Genomic DNA, 19,802 nt, shown 5'->3' with positions numbered 1-19,802 from the left:
TCACTTTGGGCTTCTTGTCCTCACCATTCATTAGCACTTGCAACAGGTTTGTGCGAGTAGAAAAAGGAGAGGTGATGAAGCTCAAATCGGATCCTTTGGTTACACATTAGTGACTGATAAAAGATATTGAGTAAATGGGGTTTTTAGGGAATTTTGTGCCAGGCTCTTCTTGTTTCCCATTAGTGTGGAAAGTCAACGCTTGCTTGTATTTTGGGGTGAAGATATTTTTCTTGAGTGGTAAAAACCTCTTGACATTTTACAGAGAGCCTTAAGTTTTGAATGGCGAATGCTAATGTTCTTTGTGTGTAAAGAATTTCAGAACTCTTGTATATGAACATTAACGACACATCCTTTTCTATTTGTTTGTGAGTTAAAATAGGTACTTTCTGTAGTCATATTTTTAGGAGACAGTCAGACTCTCCTTAAACCATTCTGTATGACTGTCAGCTCTATTCACTCTGTTTTCATGGAACTCAACACAGTTTTCAACCTTTGCACTAGAAAGTGAATAAGCATTTTTCCTTAAAAACGTATTATTGGCCTTGTAATAAGTAATTGTAGACAGATTCTAATGGGATTACTATTTATGAGTTTGGGGATGAGATCTGAGGTAACGACATACTCTACTTTTGGTTTGGGATGCAATTGGGTGGAGTTCCCAAGAATTCCATTCTCTGTTGGGAACTGGGCTCTGCAATCGACTGCCGGGGTCCTTGACTCCACCATTTCCTGATTGGATGGCTTTGATGAGTTACCTAATCTCTCTGTACCTTGGTTACTTCATTTTTAAAGCAACTACGGTTATAATAGTACTGCTTGAGGTAGTTTTAGGGTTAAATGATTTAATTACATGTAAAGCACTTAAAATAGTGCCTGCCACAACCATCAATTTAGTGTGAAAATATGTTTGCCTGCTCCCCCAGCTCCTTTTATCTTGCTAGACCAAAGGTCATGCTGGGTTTTCCAGAAGTCCAGAAGTCCGGGGTGTGTTCTGAACTTTGAGCAGAAGCTGAAATAGCAGCTATAACTCTCTCCCTAGATAATTCAGTGGAGCTGCATTGAACTACATATATCACCAGTCATTTTTGGGAAGAAGTTTTCTTTTGCACTTTTTAAGGAAGAACGTTATCTGCCTCTGTTTATTAACTAGAAGAGACAATAAACAACAAAGGAAATTATACTGATTAAATGGATAATACGAGGCAAGAGATAAAGTTTTCAGATAAGTGGTGTAAAGGAGCTAGAGTCTTTAATTTCCAAAAGAGTTGAAAGATCTAGTTTTGTCATCCAGGAAATAATTCTTAACTTGCCTACCCCAGAACATAACTACCACATGGTTTAGGGGGTTGCCCAAGTCTGGCCCGGGACTCATTTAACTTGAGATTTTCTAAAAATGAGATTTAGGATTTTTCTCTCTAGACTCTACCATTTTAGATCAACTTGTCCATTCTTTTTAAGAACATCTATTTACTGCCATGGAAAATAGAGATTATACTAAAATCCAAATACAAAATTGCATGGAGAGTAGAAATACCCATAGGTAAGTTCTGGTAATAGACATGAACCACCTGTAGCTTATGCCCATCCATATTGATATTTACAGCAGAGAGAGGTATACAAGAAACCACATTCAGATTGATTTGTATGTTGGCACACACACAGGCATCAATAATTGGCTTCTCATTATCTTGATATAGCATTCTGTTATTGCAACAGATTCAGCTGTACCTCTTGCAAAATTGTTCTTAATTCTTTATTGATTAATATATTCAGTAGGTATTTATTTGATACTCTCTGTGGGCAAAGTACCATACCAGATACTTTGGGGGTGATAAAAAATACTTAAAGCTTAGTTTCTATACTCTTGAAAAGCTTATGGCCTAATTGGGAAGGCAAGACATACAATATGAACATATAACTTTACTCATTCCACAGTCAACTATCAAATGCTTATTATTTGTCATTACTGTGCTGGATATTAGGAAGCAAAGGTGACTGTAATAGAATCTCTTTCCTGGAGACTCACAGTCAACACATATGATAATGACGAGGATTCCAGAAAAGTTATACATGTGATAGTCTGGGAGCACGTGTTGATTCTGTTGAGAAAGTGGCTGCTACCTGAGAAAGGGGCATTTTCACTCAGAAGATACTTGCCTTTTGGCCAAGATAGGAAGCAGTGTGGGCATAGGCCCAGAAATGTGCAGGTTTGGTTGGGGAAGGGCTACACATGAAATTAACCATCATGGGGGTGGGGAGGGTGGGGCGGTGGGGATAGTGCTGGAGACTGGACAGTGGCCAAGTGTTAATGGCTGATGCTAAGGAGTCTGCATTTCTCCCATAGGCTGGGGTGGGGGGTGGGGGTGGCCTTAGTTGAGGTCTTTTGGGGAGACTATTAATGGACTTCAGTAGGCCTATGAATACTCTAAGATTATAAGCAAGATCTGTGTATCTGTAAATAAGGGTATTTTCCTGAGGTCCAACATCCAAAGAAGGTTAAAAGGCCTTATCATAGAAGTTGAGGAGACATGAAGGATTTCAAATAGAGATCCATTTTGCGTGGTAGAACCATTGCTTTTGCTGTAGTGTGGAGGACAGGTTTGTGATGTGGGGGTACAGACATGGAGTTGGAAAGGCTTTCAAGAAGACTCATCATATCTGTACATTCATTCAGATGGCAAATATTTTTTAATTGCTTAACTGTGTTTAATCACTTAACTCCCGAGCATGAGCTGGGAGACCGTGATAAGTAAGGTAGCCACAGTCTCTGCCATGGTGGAAGCTATGGTGTATGGAGTAAGACAGATAATTAAACAGAGCACAACAAAATGTTGGTCCATTGCATCAATCATTTATTTATGCCCTTATTTATTCAACAATTATTTCTATGCTAGACTCTCTTCAAGGTTTTGAGGGAATGAAGTTTACATTTGGGGAAGACACACAATAAAATAAACATTAAAATCTGGTTTGCTGTTGGGTAGTGGTAAGTGCTATAAAGAAAAAACCAAAGCAGTGTAAGAGGGTGGAAAGTAATAGGGAGGCTCCTTGAGGAAGGTCAGGAAAGGCTCTCTGAGAAGGTGAGAAACTCTGCATGGAATGGGGAAGCAAGTTACGGAGAAGAGAGCTTAGATTATTGATTTATTATAAAAGGATATAACTCAGGAAGAGCCAGATGGAAGAGATGCAAGCTACAAGGAAGAGGTGTAGAGCTTCCATTACCCCCTCCAAGTGTGCCACTCTCCCTGAATCTCCATGTGTTCACCAACCCAGAATCTCTCTGAACCCCATCCTTTTGGATTTCAATGGTGGCTTCATTACATAGGCATGATTGATTAAATCATTGGCCATTGGTGATTGATTCAACCTCCAGCCCTTCTCTCCTCCCCAGAAATCAGAGGATAGGCCTGAAAGTTCCAACCCTCTAGTCATGCTTGGTTCCCCCGGCAACTAGCCCTCATCATTAGGTGGAGTCCCAAAGTCACCTCATTAACTTAACAAGACACTTTTGTTGCTCCCATCACTTAGGAAATTCCAAGAGTTTTAGGAGCTCTGTGCCAGGAATGGTACAAAGAGCAAATATATATTTCTTATTATAAATGACAATATCACAGGGAGTGGAAAGACCTCTATGACAATAGGGAGAGCTCAAGATGCATCTAACCTAGTTCATGGAGTTTGGCAAAACTCCCTGGAACAACTTAAGTTTAAGCTGCAAACTAGAGGATAAATAGGAGTTATTCAGGGGAGAGGAGGGGTGTTCCAGGCAGAGGGAACAGTATGTGGTAATGCTTGAATGCCTTGGGTGGATCATAGGGCCATAGAGCCAAAATGGGAATGCAGGAGTAGGAGCAGGCTTTTTGGGAAAGATACTTTAGTTCTGCACACGTTAAGTTTGAGGTTTCTTTGGGTCATTTGAGGGGAGCTTCAGAGTGGGTAATTAGCATCTAGGAGTGAAGTCCAGGAGAGGGTTATAGGATGGCAGTTGGGTGTGGCCGTACACATGGCTGAGATTCCCACAAAGAGAAAATGTCAACTCAGGATGACAGAGGGCTGAGGGCAGAACCCTGAGGAACATTGGCATTGAACTGGTGGGGAAAGAAAACACTGCAAAGGAAATAGAGGTGGAGAACTTGCCGGAGAGATATAAGCCAGTGTCTAATTAGGTGTCAAGAGAAGTGGTGAACACTTTAAATGCTGTGAGAATTCCAAGTTGAACCAGTGTGCGTTGGAACGCTTAGGATAAGCCTTATGGAAGATGAGGAGCTATAGCTTGGTTTTATCTGATAGATGAGATGTGTATAAATGATGGAAGGCGGTGACTACTTGGGGAGTGTACTGTGAGCAATTTCTCAAAGATGGATTTGATAAAATTTTTTTTTTTTTTGTGAGGAAGATCAGCCCTGAGCTAACATCCACGCCAATCCTCCTCTTTTTGCTGAGAAAGATCGGCTCTGCGCTAACATCTATTGCCAATCCTCCTCCTTTTTTTTCCCCCCAAAACCTAGTAGATAGTTGTATGTCATAGTTGCACATCCTTCTAGTTGCTGTATGTGGGACACGGCCTCAGCATGGCCGGAGAAGCGGTGCGTCGGTGCGCGCCCGGGATCCGAACCCGGGCCGCCAGTAGTGGAACGTGCGCACTTAACCACTAAGCCACGTGGCCGGCCCTGGATTTGATAAAATTTTGATCAAGGAGCTACGAAGAGACTGATACTGGTTGGAGCAGGGAAATCAAGAATTTGAGCTTAATTCTGTATGTTGATGATTTTTGGTGTGTGTGTGTGTGTGTGTAAGATTGGCCCTGAGCTAACATCTGTGCTCACCTTCCTCTATTTTATACGTGGGCAACCGCCACAGCATGGCTCAGTGAGTGGTGCGCTGGTCCATGCCCGGGACTCGAACCTGCAAACCCCGGGCCACTGCTGAAGCGGAGCTCACAAACTTAACCAGTATGCCACCAGGCCGGCCCCTGTATGTCAATGATTTTTTAACTTGAGTTTTTCTGGATTATAGCTCCTCTAGAATTATAGGCAGAAGTTTGAGAGTTTGTTTATGTGTGTTTTCTAGGAAACATAGTTTCAGTTTTCATTATATTGTTAAACAGGTCCATAACCCCCCAAAGAGGTAATGATCCACAGATACAGGCAATGAGAGGTTATTGAAAGATGAATCTTGTATCATATGACAATTCTTTTGGCAGAGGCTGGTGGGATGAGTTTGAGGAATGATGGGAGACAGACTAATTCTAGTAATTCAGACATGGAGTATTAATTTCTCAGGCGAGAATGATGAAAACAAGAAATGCAAAGAATGATAGGCATAGTGTTCTGAAGAAATAATTGACTAAATTTGATGATGAATTAGATGTACGAGGTACATTTAGCAAATATTTATTAAGGACCTACTGTGGGTCAGTTAAAATGGGGAGCAAATGAGACATGATCCCTGCCTTTGTGGAATTTACTGTTTACTAGGGAACACATATTTGTCAATAATCACTCAAATCTAGGACTGGAAATTGTGGTAAGTGCCATGGAGAGAAAGCGGAGGGAGCTTTGAGTGCACATAACTTTGGGGACTTGATTTGGTGAGGGAGCCTCATGAAGTTATCCTACTAGTACTTAATTATCCCACATTTCTAGGAAGTGGACATCTGTTGGTTCTTTTAATTTAGCTTTGCAAAAATATTTCCTCCAGAAACCAAGGCTTTAAAAAAATTTTTTAAATGCTTAGCTAATCAGGGAAATAATGCTTTTGGATGGCTGCTACTATGATTTATGGTTGGAAAAACAACGGTATTCGATTACGTTGAGCTTCAAACTTTTCCTTTGATTAATGGAAATCTTCCTGGCAAATGCTTTTTATTATGCTGTGTTTTTACTTGGTCCAAGAGAGTCTACTCTCTGGACCCAATATGAATGCCTTCAGACATCTCTCTTAATCATATTGAATATGTAATATCAGTGGGGTATCCATTTGGAAATATTTAGCAGCCAATTGATGTAATGAAAATAAAACTAAATCTAGTCAGTTGAGTTTTCAATTTCCATAGGTGCAGCTGGGTTGTCTTTTGTTATCTGATCTCATGCTTCTGCCGTCCTTTTCTCTGCCATTACTCCATTCCTTAGCCACTTGTGTGCCTCAAAGTTGCAATGCATTAAGTCACTCATGCAAAACATTCCTACCTTTCTCACTTAAGCTTCTGCCTTCCTTCTTTTCAGAGACTCTTTAGAGGGATCTGTATGACTGAAGAACATCTAATCTCTTAACATGTAGCTTGGTAAACTAATCAACTTCTTATCTGAGTCTTATGAGAAAGTGCCCAAGATGAGAAACTATAGAGGTTTGGTGAAAATTCAGTTAGAAAGAGGTGGGAATTTTACAAAGAGGGAGGTGTTTTAGCAATTTGGCTAAACAATTATTTAAATCTTTACTTAGAATAAAGAGATAAGGGCTTGGTTAGGGTTTCTGAAGCCTCTTATTAGGAAAGCAGAACCTGAAGACATTTAGAACATGAAATTAGAGTAGTGAATTTTGGTCCTATGAAAATAAGGAGAAGCCAAAGGGCCTTTGAGGCTGAAGGAGAGGAAGAAAGACTTTCCTAAATGTGGTATAAACACTTCCTACTAAGGAGGTGTGAAGCTAAATGTGCCAGGTGTATGACAGGTGCAGCTGGGCCAGGCCAGGTAGAGAGCGAACAGAAAGAGATGAGTCCAGAATCTCTAACTGGGCTCATCTCTGGGGACCTATCTAACCACAGGTTGGTGGCTGACCCACCCTTGCGGCTTGGTCTGAGTCCAGACATGGACACCTCCCACTCTGTTCCTTTCCACTGCGGATGTTTAGGCCAAGTTACCCTGTGTTCTAGGGACACAGATCTCTGTCTGGAGGCAGTTGTACCAAATTAGCTTGGTCTAATGGATACTCAGACAACTTGAACACGTTTCAAGGTGCCACAGGGCTTTGCAGCCCATGAGAAGATCTCACTTGCCTTTTAGCTAGGTCTGGATTATATTCTTTTCCGTGACATCCCGGTTTGGGAGTCGCCATGGAGCAGGGCTGGGCCAAAATGACAACTGACAATGTTACATACATGAATTTCCAAGGTGGATAAAAATGTTGCTTTACAGAGAGGAAATATGGCCTGTGTAATTTCCCTCTCTTCGTTTTGGATGCCCTCTGGTCTTATGCCCTATGTCTGCAGCGGATTTTCAGTATACCAGGGCCATCTCAAAGAAAAAGTATAGATGAAAGACATTTTGCTGACAGTATACATCTCTGCTAGATCTGGGGAAAATGGACTTTTGCTATTACAGCTTTTACCAATACTTTAAAAAATACCATTTGCATATTCCATTTATATTGTTGTGAAAATTATCACTTTATGGATTCAGTCATTGATTAATTCACTTGATATCAATATTTATTGAGTCCTTATTCTGGATGAGGCACTATGCTATAAACACTCAGGGTTGCAAAGATGAATAAGACACAAGAAACTTAGCAGACAGCAATGGAGACGAGAATATACAGTTGAAGGACTAATAATGTAGCAAGCAGCAGAGGAGAAGGAAAAAAAAATCTACTATCTAGTTCAGAACAGGGGTAGTTGTTTCTAGTGTGTGGGGACTAGGAGTGGCTGGTAAGAGAGGAATTCATAAAAAAGATGACCTTAAGAGGCAATAATCTCCTCAAACCCAGTAGGATGGCTACTATTAGAAAAACAGAAAATAATAAGTATCGGGAAGGATGCAGAGAAATTGGTACCCTTGTGCATTGTTGGTGGGAATGTAACATAGTGCAGCCACTATGGAAAACAGTATGGCAATTCCTCAAAAAATTAAAAATAGAACTACCATACGATCCAGCAATCTGACTTCTGGATATATATCCAAAAGAATTGAAAGCAAGATCTCACAGAGATATTTGAATATCCATGTTCATAGTAGCATTATTCATAATAGCCAAAGATGGAAGCTACCCTAGTGTCCATCAATGGATGAATGGATAAACAAAATGTGGTATATATACACACACAATGGAATATTATTCAGCCTTAAAAAGAAAGGAAATTCTGACACATACTACAAGGTGGATCAACCTTGAGGGCATATGCTAGGTCAAATAAGGCAGTCACAAAAAGACAAATACTATATGATTACACTTATATGAAGTACCTAGAGTAGTCAGATGCACAGAGACAGAAAGTAGGATGGTGGTTGCCAGGGGCTGGGGAGAGGAGCAAATGAGTTGTTTAATGAGTTGGAGTTTCAGTTTTATGAGATGGAAAAGTTCTGGAGATTGGTTGCACACCAATGTGAATACACTTAGCATTACTAAACTGTACACTTAAAAATGGTTAAGATGATAAATTTTATGTTATGTTTATCTGACTACAATTTTTTAAAATTCAGTGTTTTATTCTGCAGGGGCAGGTGGAGGATACTTGACACCTTGGAACTTTTGCCCATGCATATACTATTCATTCATTCATTCATTCATTCATTCAACAAACATGTATTGAACAGCTGCTATGTGCTGGGCACTGAGCTAGGTACTGGGGCTCTGATGCTTAATCAGAGTCATCGTCACTGGGAATCTGTCCACGTCGTGCTTGTTTATCACCCCTTCACCAAAGGCACTAAGCTGCTAAGGTTAAATATTGACGGCTCTTTCCTACTGACTTGAATCATGCATAAGACGTTAGTAAGCAACACGAAAAAGATTTGAGGTTGACTGGGGGCAACAATTCGATGGCATGGTGATGAAATGGAAAGAGATGGGTAACAGAATATGAACTAGAATCAAAAACTGCGAGCCAGTGCTCTCTAAGGATATTAAAAAATAAAGAACTCCTATTTGACATGCCAACCTCAGAGCTAAGTCATTTAGAATGGAAAAAATTGGCAAACCCAAGGAGCTGATATTTTCTGGATATTATGGCAAGTATAGTTTGTGAACCACTGCCACAAGATTGTGGACAATATTCATGAGTGAGAAGGGCAAGGAAGGATCATAAAATTTGAGCTAATAGGAAAGACAGGGCTTGGGAAGGGGAGGACCAGTGAAGGTCAGTGTGGTCTGGTTATTTGCTTGGGGAATGGAAGCAGGAAGCACGGGCATCCTTGGGACCAAGGGACCCTGGAAGGTCTATCTTCAAGGCACTTTATCTCATCCTAGGTTTTTTTTTTTTTTTGAAACCTCATAGGAACCTTCACTCCATCTATCCTTCCAATATCTTTCTACTTCTCTTTTTTTCCATACACCCTGGAACATTCTATTCATTTATTTAAATATTGAGTGCCAACTACATACCAGGCACCGTGCTGGGCTCTGGCTGTATACCCCCAATTCTCTTATACCAACTTCATTTAGTTGCACATGCCTGGAAAATCCTGGATCGGCATAATTTCTGCTCCTATACCTGGTTAGATGAGAGACGCAAACTTAGTCTCATCTACTCCTTTTGTTACTTCTTTTCTCCCTGTTTTCTCCCAGGTGTCTTCACCGAGGCTGTTCCTTCTACCTTGGTCTTTAATCCCAAATGCTCTACTTTCCTTCTTGACTTTTTTATGTTTTCCTCTTCTTCAACCATTCTCTCTCCACTGGCCCATTCCCCTTCAGTCTTCATGAAGCCCTCTCAGGTCTCTTCCATTCTAAAAATCCTTTTTTGTCTTTATCTTTGTTAGCGACCACCCTATCTCATTCTCTTCCCATTCTCATCCAAGTTCTCAAAGGAATGGCCTTCGCTCACTTTCATTTCCTTATATTCCATCCACTTTTCTAGCCATTGGATTTTGGTTTGTGCTCATATGCTCTACTGAAACTCCTTGCTAAGTGTCCTCTTTGTCCAATCCAATTTCAACTTATCAGTCCTTGTTTTATTGGACTTTTCTGCCTCGTTGGGCACTATTGATCACTCTCACCTTATTAAAGCTTTCTACTTCCTTAAAACTTTTTACTTCCCCATTTCCTTGGTTCTCTGAGAACTTTCTGACTGTTTATTCTCAGTTTCTTTTCTGGGATATGCTTCCTCCGTGAAATTTTTAAAGGTTGGTGTAATCATTTGTGTTCCTCTGTTCTCATCCTACATGTTCTTAATGAGGAGTATTGAATAGTGAATAATATCCTTAAATAATAGTCAAGTTATAAAAACTGATATCCAGAGTTATCTGGAAACAATGACACAAAAATTTGAATTATCTTTCTATACATGTTCTACGTTGTTCATCAGTTCATCTGAGTTTCAAATGCTCCAGCTGTTTTATGCTTTGTCTCTGTTTCCTAGAGACCCTTACTGTGGTCTAGAATTGGAATTAACATTGGTGTCTAATGGTTCTGAGTTAATTGCGAATCCCTGAAAAAATGAATAAGTCTATTAGAAACCAGCTAATTTCATTCTGTCATTTTTTTGGATAATATATTCTGGTGTAGGCAGTCCATTTTTAAAAGCAAGTTTGCAATAAACAATTTCCCCTCAAGGTTAATATAATAGGCAAACACCTTTTGCTGCAACAGACGGCAAGAGATAATGAAAGATTAGCTTACATTATGATTCATTATTTCAAAATGTCAGAATAAAGTGGATCTGCTGCATCTCCCAAGCCTCTTATTCTTTAGAGCAGACTGCATGTTTTACTTTTCTCTTGTTAATGGATTCACTTTTTTTCTCCTATTTTTTTTTCCAGGCCAAATGCAGATAGTCGACGCCAGGGAGGTAGAGAGAGATTGGCCAGCTCCGGTGACAAGGGAAGCATGGCCATGGAATCTGCCAAGGAGACTCGCTACTGTGCAGTGTGCAATGACTATGCCTCAGGGTACCATTATGGAGTCTGGTCCTGCGAGGGCTGTAAGGCTTTCTTCAAGAGAAGTATTCAAGGTAATAGTGTGTTGAGAACGACTTATTCTATTTTTAATCCTAAGATGGGAAGCCACTGAGGAAGGCATATGATCAGCCATTTGTACAAAACACTGGTATCTAGTAGGTCCACTAGTATCTTTGGTAGAAACATGGAGAGGAAACAGGATCTCAGGAGAAGGAGTTGACAAATGCTAGGGCAGTTGTTACTGAGTGATTACACTTCCTCCATTTAGCTAGATCCAAACAGTCTTGAGCAAGTCTACAGGAGGAGGATTTCAATAGCTGGGTCTCTGAGATGATGTCCATGCCCTGATTATGGGATGGCAGGTGGATATTTACGTGTTACAGGCAACCAGGCTTATATGATATAGTGTGATATTAACTGGCCATACATATTCTCTCTCTACCTTGGCTTTGTCCAGATAGGTATTCCATTCTGATCTTTGCTCCAGACCAATTCTAATTTAACTTATTCTTCTCTTGCTCTTCTTCCATCTGTTGGTTGTCTCAATGGACGACATGACCTTTTGCTAAAATGAGAAGACTCAATGGCTGGTGACTTGTAATAGGGGACGTATTATCTGTACCAAGCAGTTATTAAATATCCACCTGTGACATTTCATTCACTGGTCTACCATGCTCCTATTCTTATATATAGTTTACCATGTGCGGCTGCTCTGATATACTGACAGCTACATTTTATTTCTATTCCAGGACTGTCTATATTGTTGCATTATAAGTATACTCTGGGGGAAACATCAATCATTTTACTACCTAAAATCTCTATGCTAAAAATCCTCTGTCTGACCGCAACAGAGGTCTGAGAGCAGTTTAGACTAACTGAATAACTTTTTGTCTTAATAGTGGAGCATTTTTCTCTGTTCTTCTTCCTTTACCTTTTCAGCTTACGCAAAGTTTGGTATATAAACACTAAGAATATTCCTGATGGAGTTTTTATGTGATTCTCTCTATGGAAATCGAGGCTTCAGTAACTTGTTGAAAACCAGACTCTACTAAATTAATAGGTTCTGATAGGAGAAGTGATTCTTCTGGACTGTTTGCTGTAGCTCTTCACTGCCCTGATATGGAATGAAAGCTGGGGGAGGATACACACAATTTTTGTTTTTCCTTCCATTGCTAATAGGATGGGTTTCTTGTTTTTTAAAAAAAGCTGTTCATATCTTAATAGAGTACCATGTGAGGTCAGGTTGGTCCATTTTAAAAGCATTTTCTTTGACAATTATTACTTTCAACATCTTTTAGAAATCTACTGTTAGACTCAGACTTTTTTGTTAGAATTTTGATAAAATTTACGACATTCTCTGAGAGTAAATTTTTGTTTCTATAAATATATAAACACACACATATATGTCTCAACATAGATTATTTAATTTTACTAGCTGATACTATCTTAATTTAGAAAAATGGTATTTATATTTTGGTTTAGGTTCGTATAAACCCTTAAAGGTTTTTTGACAGTCATCTTCTTTTGTGATTTTGCTCTTTATTTGATTTTATATAATATAAAATACCATTATTTTCACCAAGCATTTAGTCTGATATTGAAAAATCATTTGACAGAGGAAGATTTAGTGCATAAGTTCAACAACACACTTGGACGAGTCATTTTTCTGAGACTGAGTTCCATCATCAGTAAAAATGATTTAAAGCAGTGGTCAGCAAAGTTTTTCTGTAAAGGACCAGATAGTAATGTATTTAGGCTTTGCAGGCTATATAGTCTCTGTTGCAGCTACTGGCATTACAGCCTGCAAGGAGCCATAGAGAATATGTAAATAAATGAGTGTGTGCCAATAAAACTTTATCCACAAAATCAGATAACTGACCAGAACTGGCCTGTGAGCCATAATTTGCTGACCCTTGATTTAATATATGAAAAGGGAATAGATGGGGGCTGGCCTGGTGGCACAGCGGTTAAGTGCGTGTGCTCCGCTGTGGTGGGTTGGGGTTCAGATACGGGGCATGCGCAGATGCACCGCTTGTCAAGCCATGCTGTGGCGGCATCCCATATAAAGTGGAGGAAGATGGGCACGGATGTTAGCTCAGGGCCAATCTTCCTCAGCAAAAAGAGGAGAATTGGCAACAGATGTTAGCTCAGGGCTAATCTTCTTCACACAAAAAAGAAAAAAGCAAAAAAAGAAAAGGAAATAGATGGTTTCTAAATCTAACATTTTGATTATTTATGTTTATTGAGAACTTACTCTTACCTGAGTTAGATGTTCTGAGGGAAATAAAAATACGTGTAAGACAATCCATAATCCCACAAAATTTATAATTTATTTGGGAAGTTTATTTGGGGAGGCAAAGGTACTTGTTCTCATGATAGAATTAGAGAGTAAGTCAGTATAAAGTGCTACTGTATGAAAAAGATAAGGAAAACACTAGATGAATATAATAAAAGGAAATATTGTTAGTTATAAATGTAAGATTATTGAGATTGAAGGTAGAAATTATCTTCTTCCAAGGAATAATAGCAATGTTCCTACAAATTATTTTCATCATGTGTATTCAGCATTTATGACTGTACTACATAACTTCATGTCAAACTTAGTATTGTCTCTAGGCATTAAGACATCAGAATAGAAAACACAGAAAAAAGAAAAATACACTTATGAAAAAATCCATGAAAAAAATGTGAGCTTATAAAAATAAATATTTTATTGGTTTGGCATTATCTTGAGTTGAAATATTTTAAAAAATTTTTGCTTACTCTTTGGTAGTTAAAGTATATATCTGATCTCTATCTTGTATATACAGACCAAAGAATAGGATTTCATTGTACTATAAATTGTACTATATAAAATTATACTCTATAAAGTGCATAAAAGTGCAATTTCTACCTGGCTTCAGAAATTTCTTACTTATCATGGGTTGAAGTCACTTATATAAGGTTTCTTAAGTGAGATGACTATTGAGTTCAAAGTTCTGGAAGAAGCCTAGAAACAAGGAAGAGTTGTTAACTTTTAGAGGTAGAGAAGGATCTTAAAAACTATTAAGTTCACTAATTCATTCATTTTTTCATGGATTGCCTCTACTAGGCAAAGCATCGTGCAAGTCCCTGAAGATACAATTATAGGAAAGACACAGTCCTTGCCCTCATAGAACTTATAAGGTAGTGGGAGAGAAGGACAATGAACCCAGCAATTAAATTACAGTATGACAAGTGCCAAGATGAGGGTGAATGCAGGGTCTTACAGGAATCCAAACTTCACTAAGTCCTGGTGGGGGTTGAGTCAGGCTCTGAGAAGGTTCCCTGATTTAAAATTAATTCTGGAGGATGAGCCAAGTGAGTAAAATGAAGAAGGAGGAGATGAGTGTTCAGTCATAGGAATGAGCATATGAGCCAAGACCAGGAGGTAAGATAGAGTTTGGGGAGTTCTGTGAATAAGTATTAACAAAATTAATTTACCATTAGATTAAACAAAGACATTCCTAGGGCCATGTATTTATTCTTATACTTTTACTGCGTAAAAACAAAGTAATTTATTTCCTTTTTTTTAATAGCATTTCCGCATATTTGATTTGTTTGTGCATACAAAAGGGAAATACCAGAGCGAGTTTAATGGTTTCTAGTCCCATTTTATCATCATAGTCTTGATAACTTACAACTAAAAAGTTTTACTGAGCTTCTGTGGCTCTTTATAAATCACACTGCCCCTCAAACCTGTTTAAGGACAGTGAAGAGTCTGACATGCGGGTAGAAAGTTCTGAAGATGCTGTAGCTCTCCCTGTTTTTCTTGTTACTTAAGAAGAGAGGTAGAAGTGAGTATCCATCAGCTTACTCTAGTGCTCTAAGTGTTTTAGTTGAAGAGGTAAAGTGTGTGACTTGAAAGCATACAAATTTTCATCCACTACTTAGTGTACAAACTTGATTACTCAAGAAATTGAGTCATGGCCTGCAGTTGAAAATACTTTTTTTTTTTTTAAAGCAAAGTCAAGGATGTTATTTAAGGGAGAGATAAAAATAAATAAATTCTATGAATTTATTAATCATTGCAGGTGGAGAAGCAATGATCCTTAAGATATGTTGTAGCCAGAGACTCTTGGATGAGTTATATAAGCAGACTTGGTTACAGGTTCAGCAGCCAGGTACAACCTTTTAGTATTATTCCAAGGAAAAAGGACTCCACTGAGCTCACTGCTTCTCTTATATTATTATTTCAAGTGGTCACAAGGCACAGTGGAGGCTCAAGCCTATCTATACACCCCTGGCTATGCTGCTGCTTCATATCCTCCCTCTAAGGCATATATAGGAGATGCTTAATGTTAAATCAAATAGACATGGCCCAGGCAGGTGTTGGTTTAAAGGTTACCTAAGACCAGGAGGACATGAAATCAGGGTGGAGTCTGGTTATGGTTCGACGCAGTGGGGGCGTTAGGTCCTGCAAGGATAACTTACAGCTTGATCCACCAGGCTCTAGAAAGTGTCAGGGTGAGACACGCCAGCACCCTGGATAGCTCCTTCTGCAGGGGCTGAGTGTAAGCAGAGACTTACTTTCTGCAGAACCTCTGGCCCATTTAGCTGGCTCCGTCTGCTTTGTAAAGCTCTATTAAAAAAGAACTTAGTTCTTTTGTGCTTAAGAACTCACCCTGTTCACCCAAGATGGATTAGTTTTTACATTTAGTTTCACGTTTCCGGTTACCTTCTGGCTTGACATGTGCACCCATGCCTGGAAAAGACCAGAGGATGGGGGAGAAGTGAAGGCTGCTCTCTCATTACATAACTATTTTGTCTATGGAGTCCTTTCAGAGATACAGCTCAAGGTTGAGATTCTGGCAATGTATACACAAAAAATACTAAATCTTTGGTCTCTGTATTCCACATTTGCTCTTCTACAGTGTGGTCTCTATGCAACAGCAGGAGAGATCTTTTAGATGTATTAATCAGGTCATACAGTCTTGCACTTAAAACTCTCACTGCACTTAAAATCCAGATTCCTTTCTATGGCTTAAAAGACTCTACATGTTCTTTCTCCTGCTTCCTTCCCCCCCACATTCACTGTAATTCAGCCACACTGAATTTCTTCCTCCGACTCACCAACTGTGTTCCTTCCTCAGGACCTTCCCGCATGTGGCTTCCTTTTTCTCTTTGCTTACAAGACCCAGATCTTTACTTGGCTGGCTTCTTGTCATTCAGATCTCTGCCCAAGACCACTTTCTCAGAAAAGTCTTCCCTGATTACCTTACCAAAAGTAACCCTACAATCCTTTGCCTCTAGTTTTTTCATCCTGTCTTAATTTTCCAAGGCCCTTAAATCCTGTATGAAGTTCTCCTATTTATTCATTTGGTTTATTATTGTCTGTCTGCACCACATGCCACCTCCTCATATTCCTACCCAAACTTGGATGCAACCTCAGCGAGAGCTGATTTCTGGTGTGGGCTGCCATATTTGTTACTATAGCTCCACTGCCTCTAGTGGTATTTGGCACATCTCTGTTAAACAGTTGAATATGGCAAGTGGTCAGAAGAATGGTAGATACAACCTGCTAGAGGATCTCAGAGAAGGGAGAAATTTCATTGGATAAGGCTAGCAGGACAAGTGTTGATGCAAGTGGTATATTTGATATAGGCCTGGAAAGAAGTGGGGGATTTTCATAGGCAAGAAGATGTTTGGAAAAGAATTCCAGAAATCTGAAATAGCATAAACCAAGATATGCTCAGTGAAAATTTAGTAAATCAGCCTTGAAAGAACAGTGGGCTTATTGTCTCCTCTCTGCCTCTATATTTTCCCTCTTCAGCTCTCTAAAAATAGGCATTCCCCAGCATCTGAAATCTCTGCTTCTTTTACTTTCTCATCCTTTTCTCCACCCAGTTTCCCAGGCAATCTCATACCTGTCTGTTATGGGTTGAAGTGTGTCCTCCAAAAAGATATATTGAAGTCCTAATCCCCAGTACCTCAGAATGTGGCCTTATTTGGAAATAGGGTCATTGCAGATGTAATTAATTAAGATGAAGTCATACTGGAATAGGGTGGGCCTTTAATACAATATGACTAATGTCTTTATAAGAAGAGGAAAATTTGGACACAAAGACAGGGAGGAGAGTGGAATGCCATGAAATGATGGAGAGAGAGATTGGAGTGATGCGTCTGCAAGCCAAGGAACACCAAAGATTGCTAGCAAACACAGAATCTAGGAAGAGGCAGGGAAGGATTCTTTCCTACAGGTTTCAGAGGGAGCATGGCCTTGCTGACACTTGATTTCAGACTTTTAGCCTCCAGAACTGTGAGACGATACTTTACATTGTTTTAAGTTACGCTTTTGTGGTACTTTGTTATGGCAGCCATAGGAACAATATTTAAGACCTAATGTATCAAAACCACACAGGTGTCTCCCAAATCTAGCTCCCGCCCCAACCTTGCTTCTCTGTGACTCCGATGTGTCTTCATCTGACACTAGCCAGTCCTCCTCCTGACTGCTCTTATATCAGTTCCCTCACCACTCCCTCAGGTACCCACACTTACAACCTTGGAGTTGGCTAATCGTCATCTTTTCACTTTGTAGCTTTTGTCCCTGCTGTTTCCTATCAGAACAGTGGTGAAGTTCTGTTGATTCTGGCTCTTAAATGTCTATCCATCCAATTCTCGTTACTCAGAGTTAGCCCCATTCACTTTCACTAGGATCATTGCAATAATTTGATTTTTCCTTTTTCCTTCATTTAAGCCATTTGCTTCATTGTTTTTCCTTCTTCCAAGCCATTCTGCCCACTGCCAGTCTCTTAACATTCTTGAGGCAGATTGCTAATCATGTCAATACTTTGTACAGAATGTTTTAATGACTGCTGTGGCCCATGGAATCATCCCTAGATAACCATTCAATGATTTCCACAATCTTGCTCTTGTTTATCTTTCTAGTCATTTTAGTCACTGTTTCTGCTTCTAAAGTAGGCTCTCTAGACTGGACTACTTGCTGTTCCTCAAAAATGACTATTCCATTTCTTTGCAGGGAATTTCTTTCCAGTCTTGCCTATAAAATTTCTTCTTATCCTAATCAAAAGTGACTGTCATCAAACCTTCTCTAGTGCAGAGGTTTTCTCTCCTGTGGCTGTTTGTATTACTTTGTTCCATTGCCTAGGATTGCGGGTTTTTGTGTGTATGTCTCTTTCCCTTACTGACTGTGAGCACCTCCAAGTTCAGGTTCAAACCAAGGCTTCGTAATATAGAAGTCCCTCAATGAATAAAAGGATGAAAAGAAAGTTAGGATCTGTTTGTGGACTTTAGGTAAGACAAAATCATTACATTTTTTCAATAATGGGAGAGATATGACAAAACAGTCTTTAATTAAGATTAACTTGCCAGAGGCATATAGGAGAGACCAGAGAAGGGAGAGAATGGAAGCATGAAGACTAATTTGGCCGATAAATTCGATATACAAATAAATAGGTAAATATTTATTATAAGCTATTTGATATTCAAATATTTGATATTCAAATAGCTTTAGACGTACTAAAAATCTGAACTTTTTGGTATTTGTGAAATGGGAAAAAAAGAGAATAGAATGGAGGATATTGTAATGAAAGAACCCTCATTGTTTTAAGATGATTCAATATGGAATACATGGAGAGAAAGGAGTTAAAGAGATTCAAAAACAGAGAGAGAGTGCTGTATCATTACCCGAACTAGGAAAATTAAGAGGAAGGCCAATTAGAAGACGGATGGGGTAAGTTCAATTCCAGACATCCTGAGTTTGATGGTAGCTGGATATGCAGATAGAATTATCCAGCAGCTACAGAAACAGAGTCAGCACTCTGCAGATAGTCCAGGGGTGGAGATTTGAGTCAGTTTCCTCAATTAATTTTAAGGAAGCCTGGTAAAAAGAATGGTTTAAATACTTCCTGAAGATTGACCATTATTAATAATGAGGTAACTCCAAAAACTTCCTCTTGATTCTCATAATAATGTACGAGTTCCCTGGATCTTACCAAAACCTTATAAGAAGCATTATTATTAAAAATGTACGTTATTATTAAAAATGTACGTTCAAGGCTCTTTGAAACAGGAAAATCACAAATTAGCCCAACAGGGCCGAATGCTGCTCTCCAGAAGCTTACAATTTAAAAGAGAACATGCTGGTACCAACACATTAAGCTGTACAAATAGTAAACTGCAGGAACAAATATAAGCATTTTTATGATTTTCAAATAAAAAGCAAGCTTTTTTTTCCTTCAAATTATTCAAACTGTGGGGACCATAGACATCTTTTCTGATCCAGAGCTTGCCTAATCCTTCCATTATTTCTACTTCTATTTTTTACTCTCCATCTTGTGGTAACATGCATGTTGTGAAACAGAGAAATAAGACTATTGAGGCCAAAGGGCAGGAGAGTTTTACTGTGTACACAAATGAACTATCATGTAATTTTTAAATGAAAGCATTTATAACAAAACTTTTTAAAAGAAAGGTCTTCCCCCAGCTATCGGTAAATTTGTTAGATGTTTGGCTCCTAGTTGTTATCAGAGAAAAAGAAAGGCGCAATCCTGAAATTCAAGACCTTAAAACCTCCTTCCATGTAAGATTGGCATCCCCATTACCAATTTTAAGAGCTAGTTACTCTTAATGCCACAGTACGAAAATTAGATGTGTGTGCACACATACGTGCATGCATTTGAAAAAGGGCTCAGAAAAGCAAAATGATAGTCTTCCTACCTGTGAAATGACAGTGGCTCTTCTTTTTTTTTTCTTTGGCCAAGTAATCTTTATCCTGGAGATAATTAAGACAAAATGCATCTGACAAATAAAATCAGTATAGAACCCCTGTTTCTTGGCAGCTCTTGTGGACACAGCTGAAGCTTTCAGAGGTCTTTCAAAACCATGGCAACAAATGCCTTTGAAGGGTAAGCAAAGGTTCCAAATGGTTTTAATCGCTGGTGTTTTTTATGCTACCACTTCAAGCATTCTTCTTCATTTTTTTGTTCATCTGAT

The 19,802-nt window shown here is 39.1% G+C and overlaps 1 protein-coding gene across 6 annotated transcripts in view; it reads left to right on the top strand.

Annotated features, from left to right (window-relative positions):
- ESR1 (estrogen receptor 1) overlaps positions 1 to 19,802 on the top strand; it is a 268,749-nt gene that overhangs the window by 22,637 nt on the left and 226,310 nt on the right. For 4 of the 6 annotated variants that reach the window (XR_015550092.1, XM_087424944.1, XM_087424943.1 and 1 more), the window contains exon 3: positions 10,692 to 10,888. Coding sequence is in view for 5 of the 6 variants with exons in the window: in XM_087424944.1 (XP_087281070.1) it covers positions 10,692 to 10,888 (197 nt within the window). In the remaining variant the exon portion in view is untranslated. 6 annotated transcript variants of the gene reach the window in all.

The sequence above is a fragment of the Ceratotherium simum genome, chromosome 38 (genome assembly GCF_057802395.1).
Source record: "Ceratotherium simum simum isolate JZ-2026a chromosome 38, ASM5780239v1, whole genome shotgun sequence".
NCBI lineage: Eukaryota > Metazoa > Chordata > Mammalia > Perissodactyla > Rhinocerotidae > Ceratotherium > Ceratotherium simum.
This window is presented reverse-complemented; position numbering and strand designations above follow the sequence as displayed.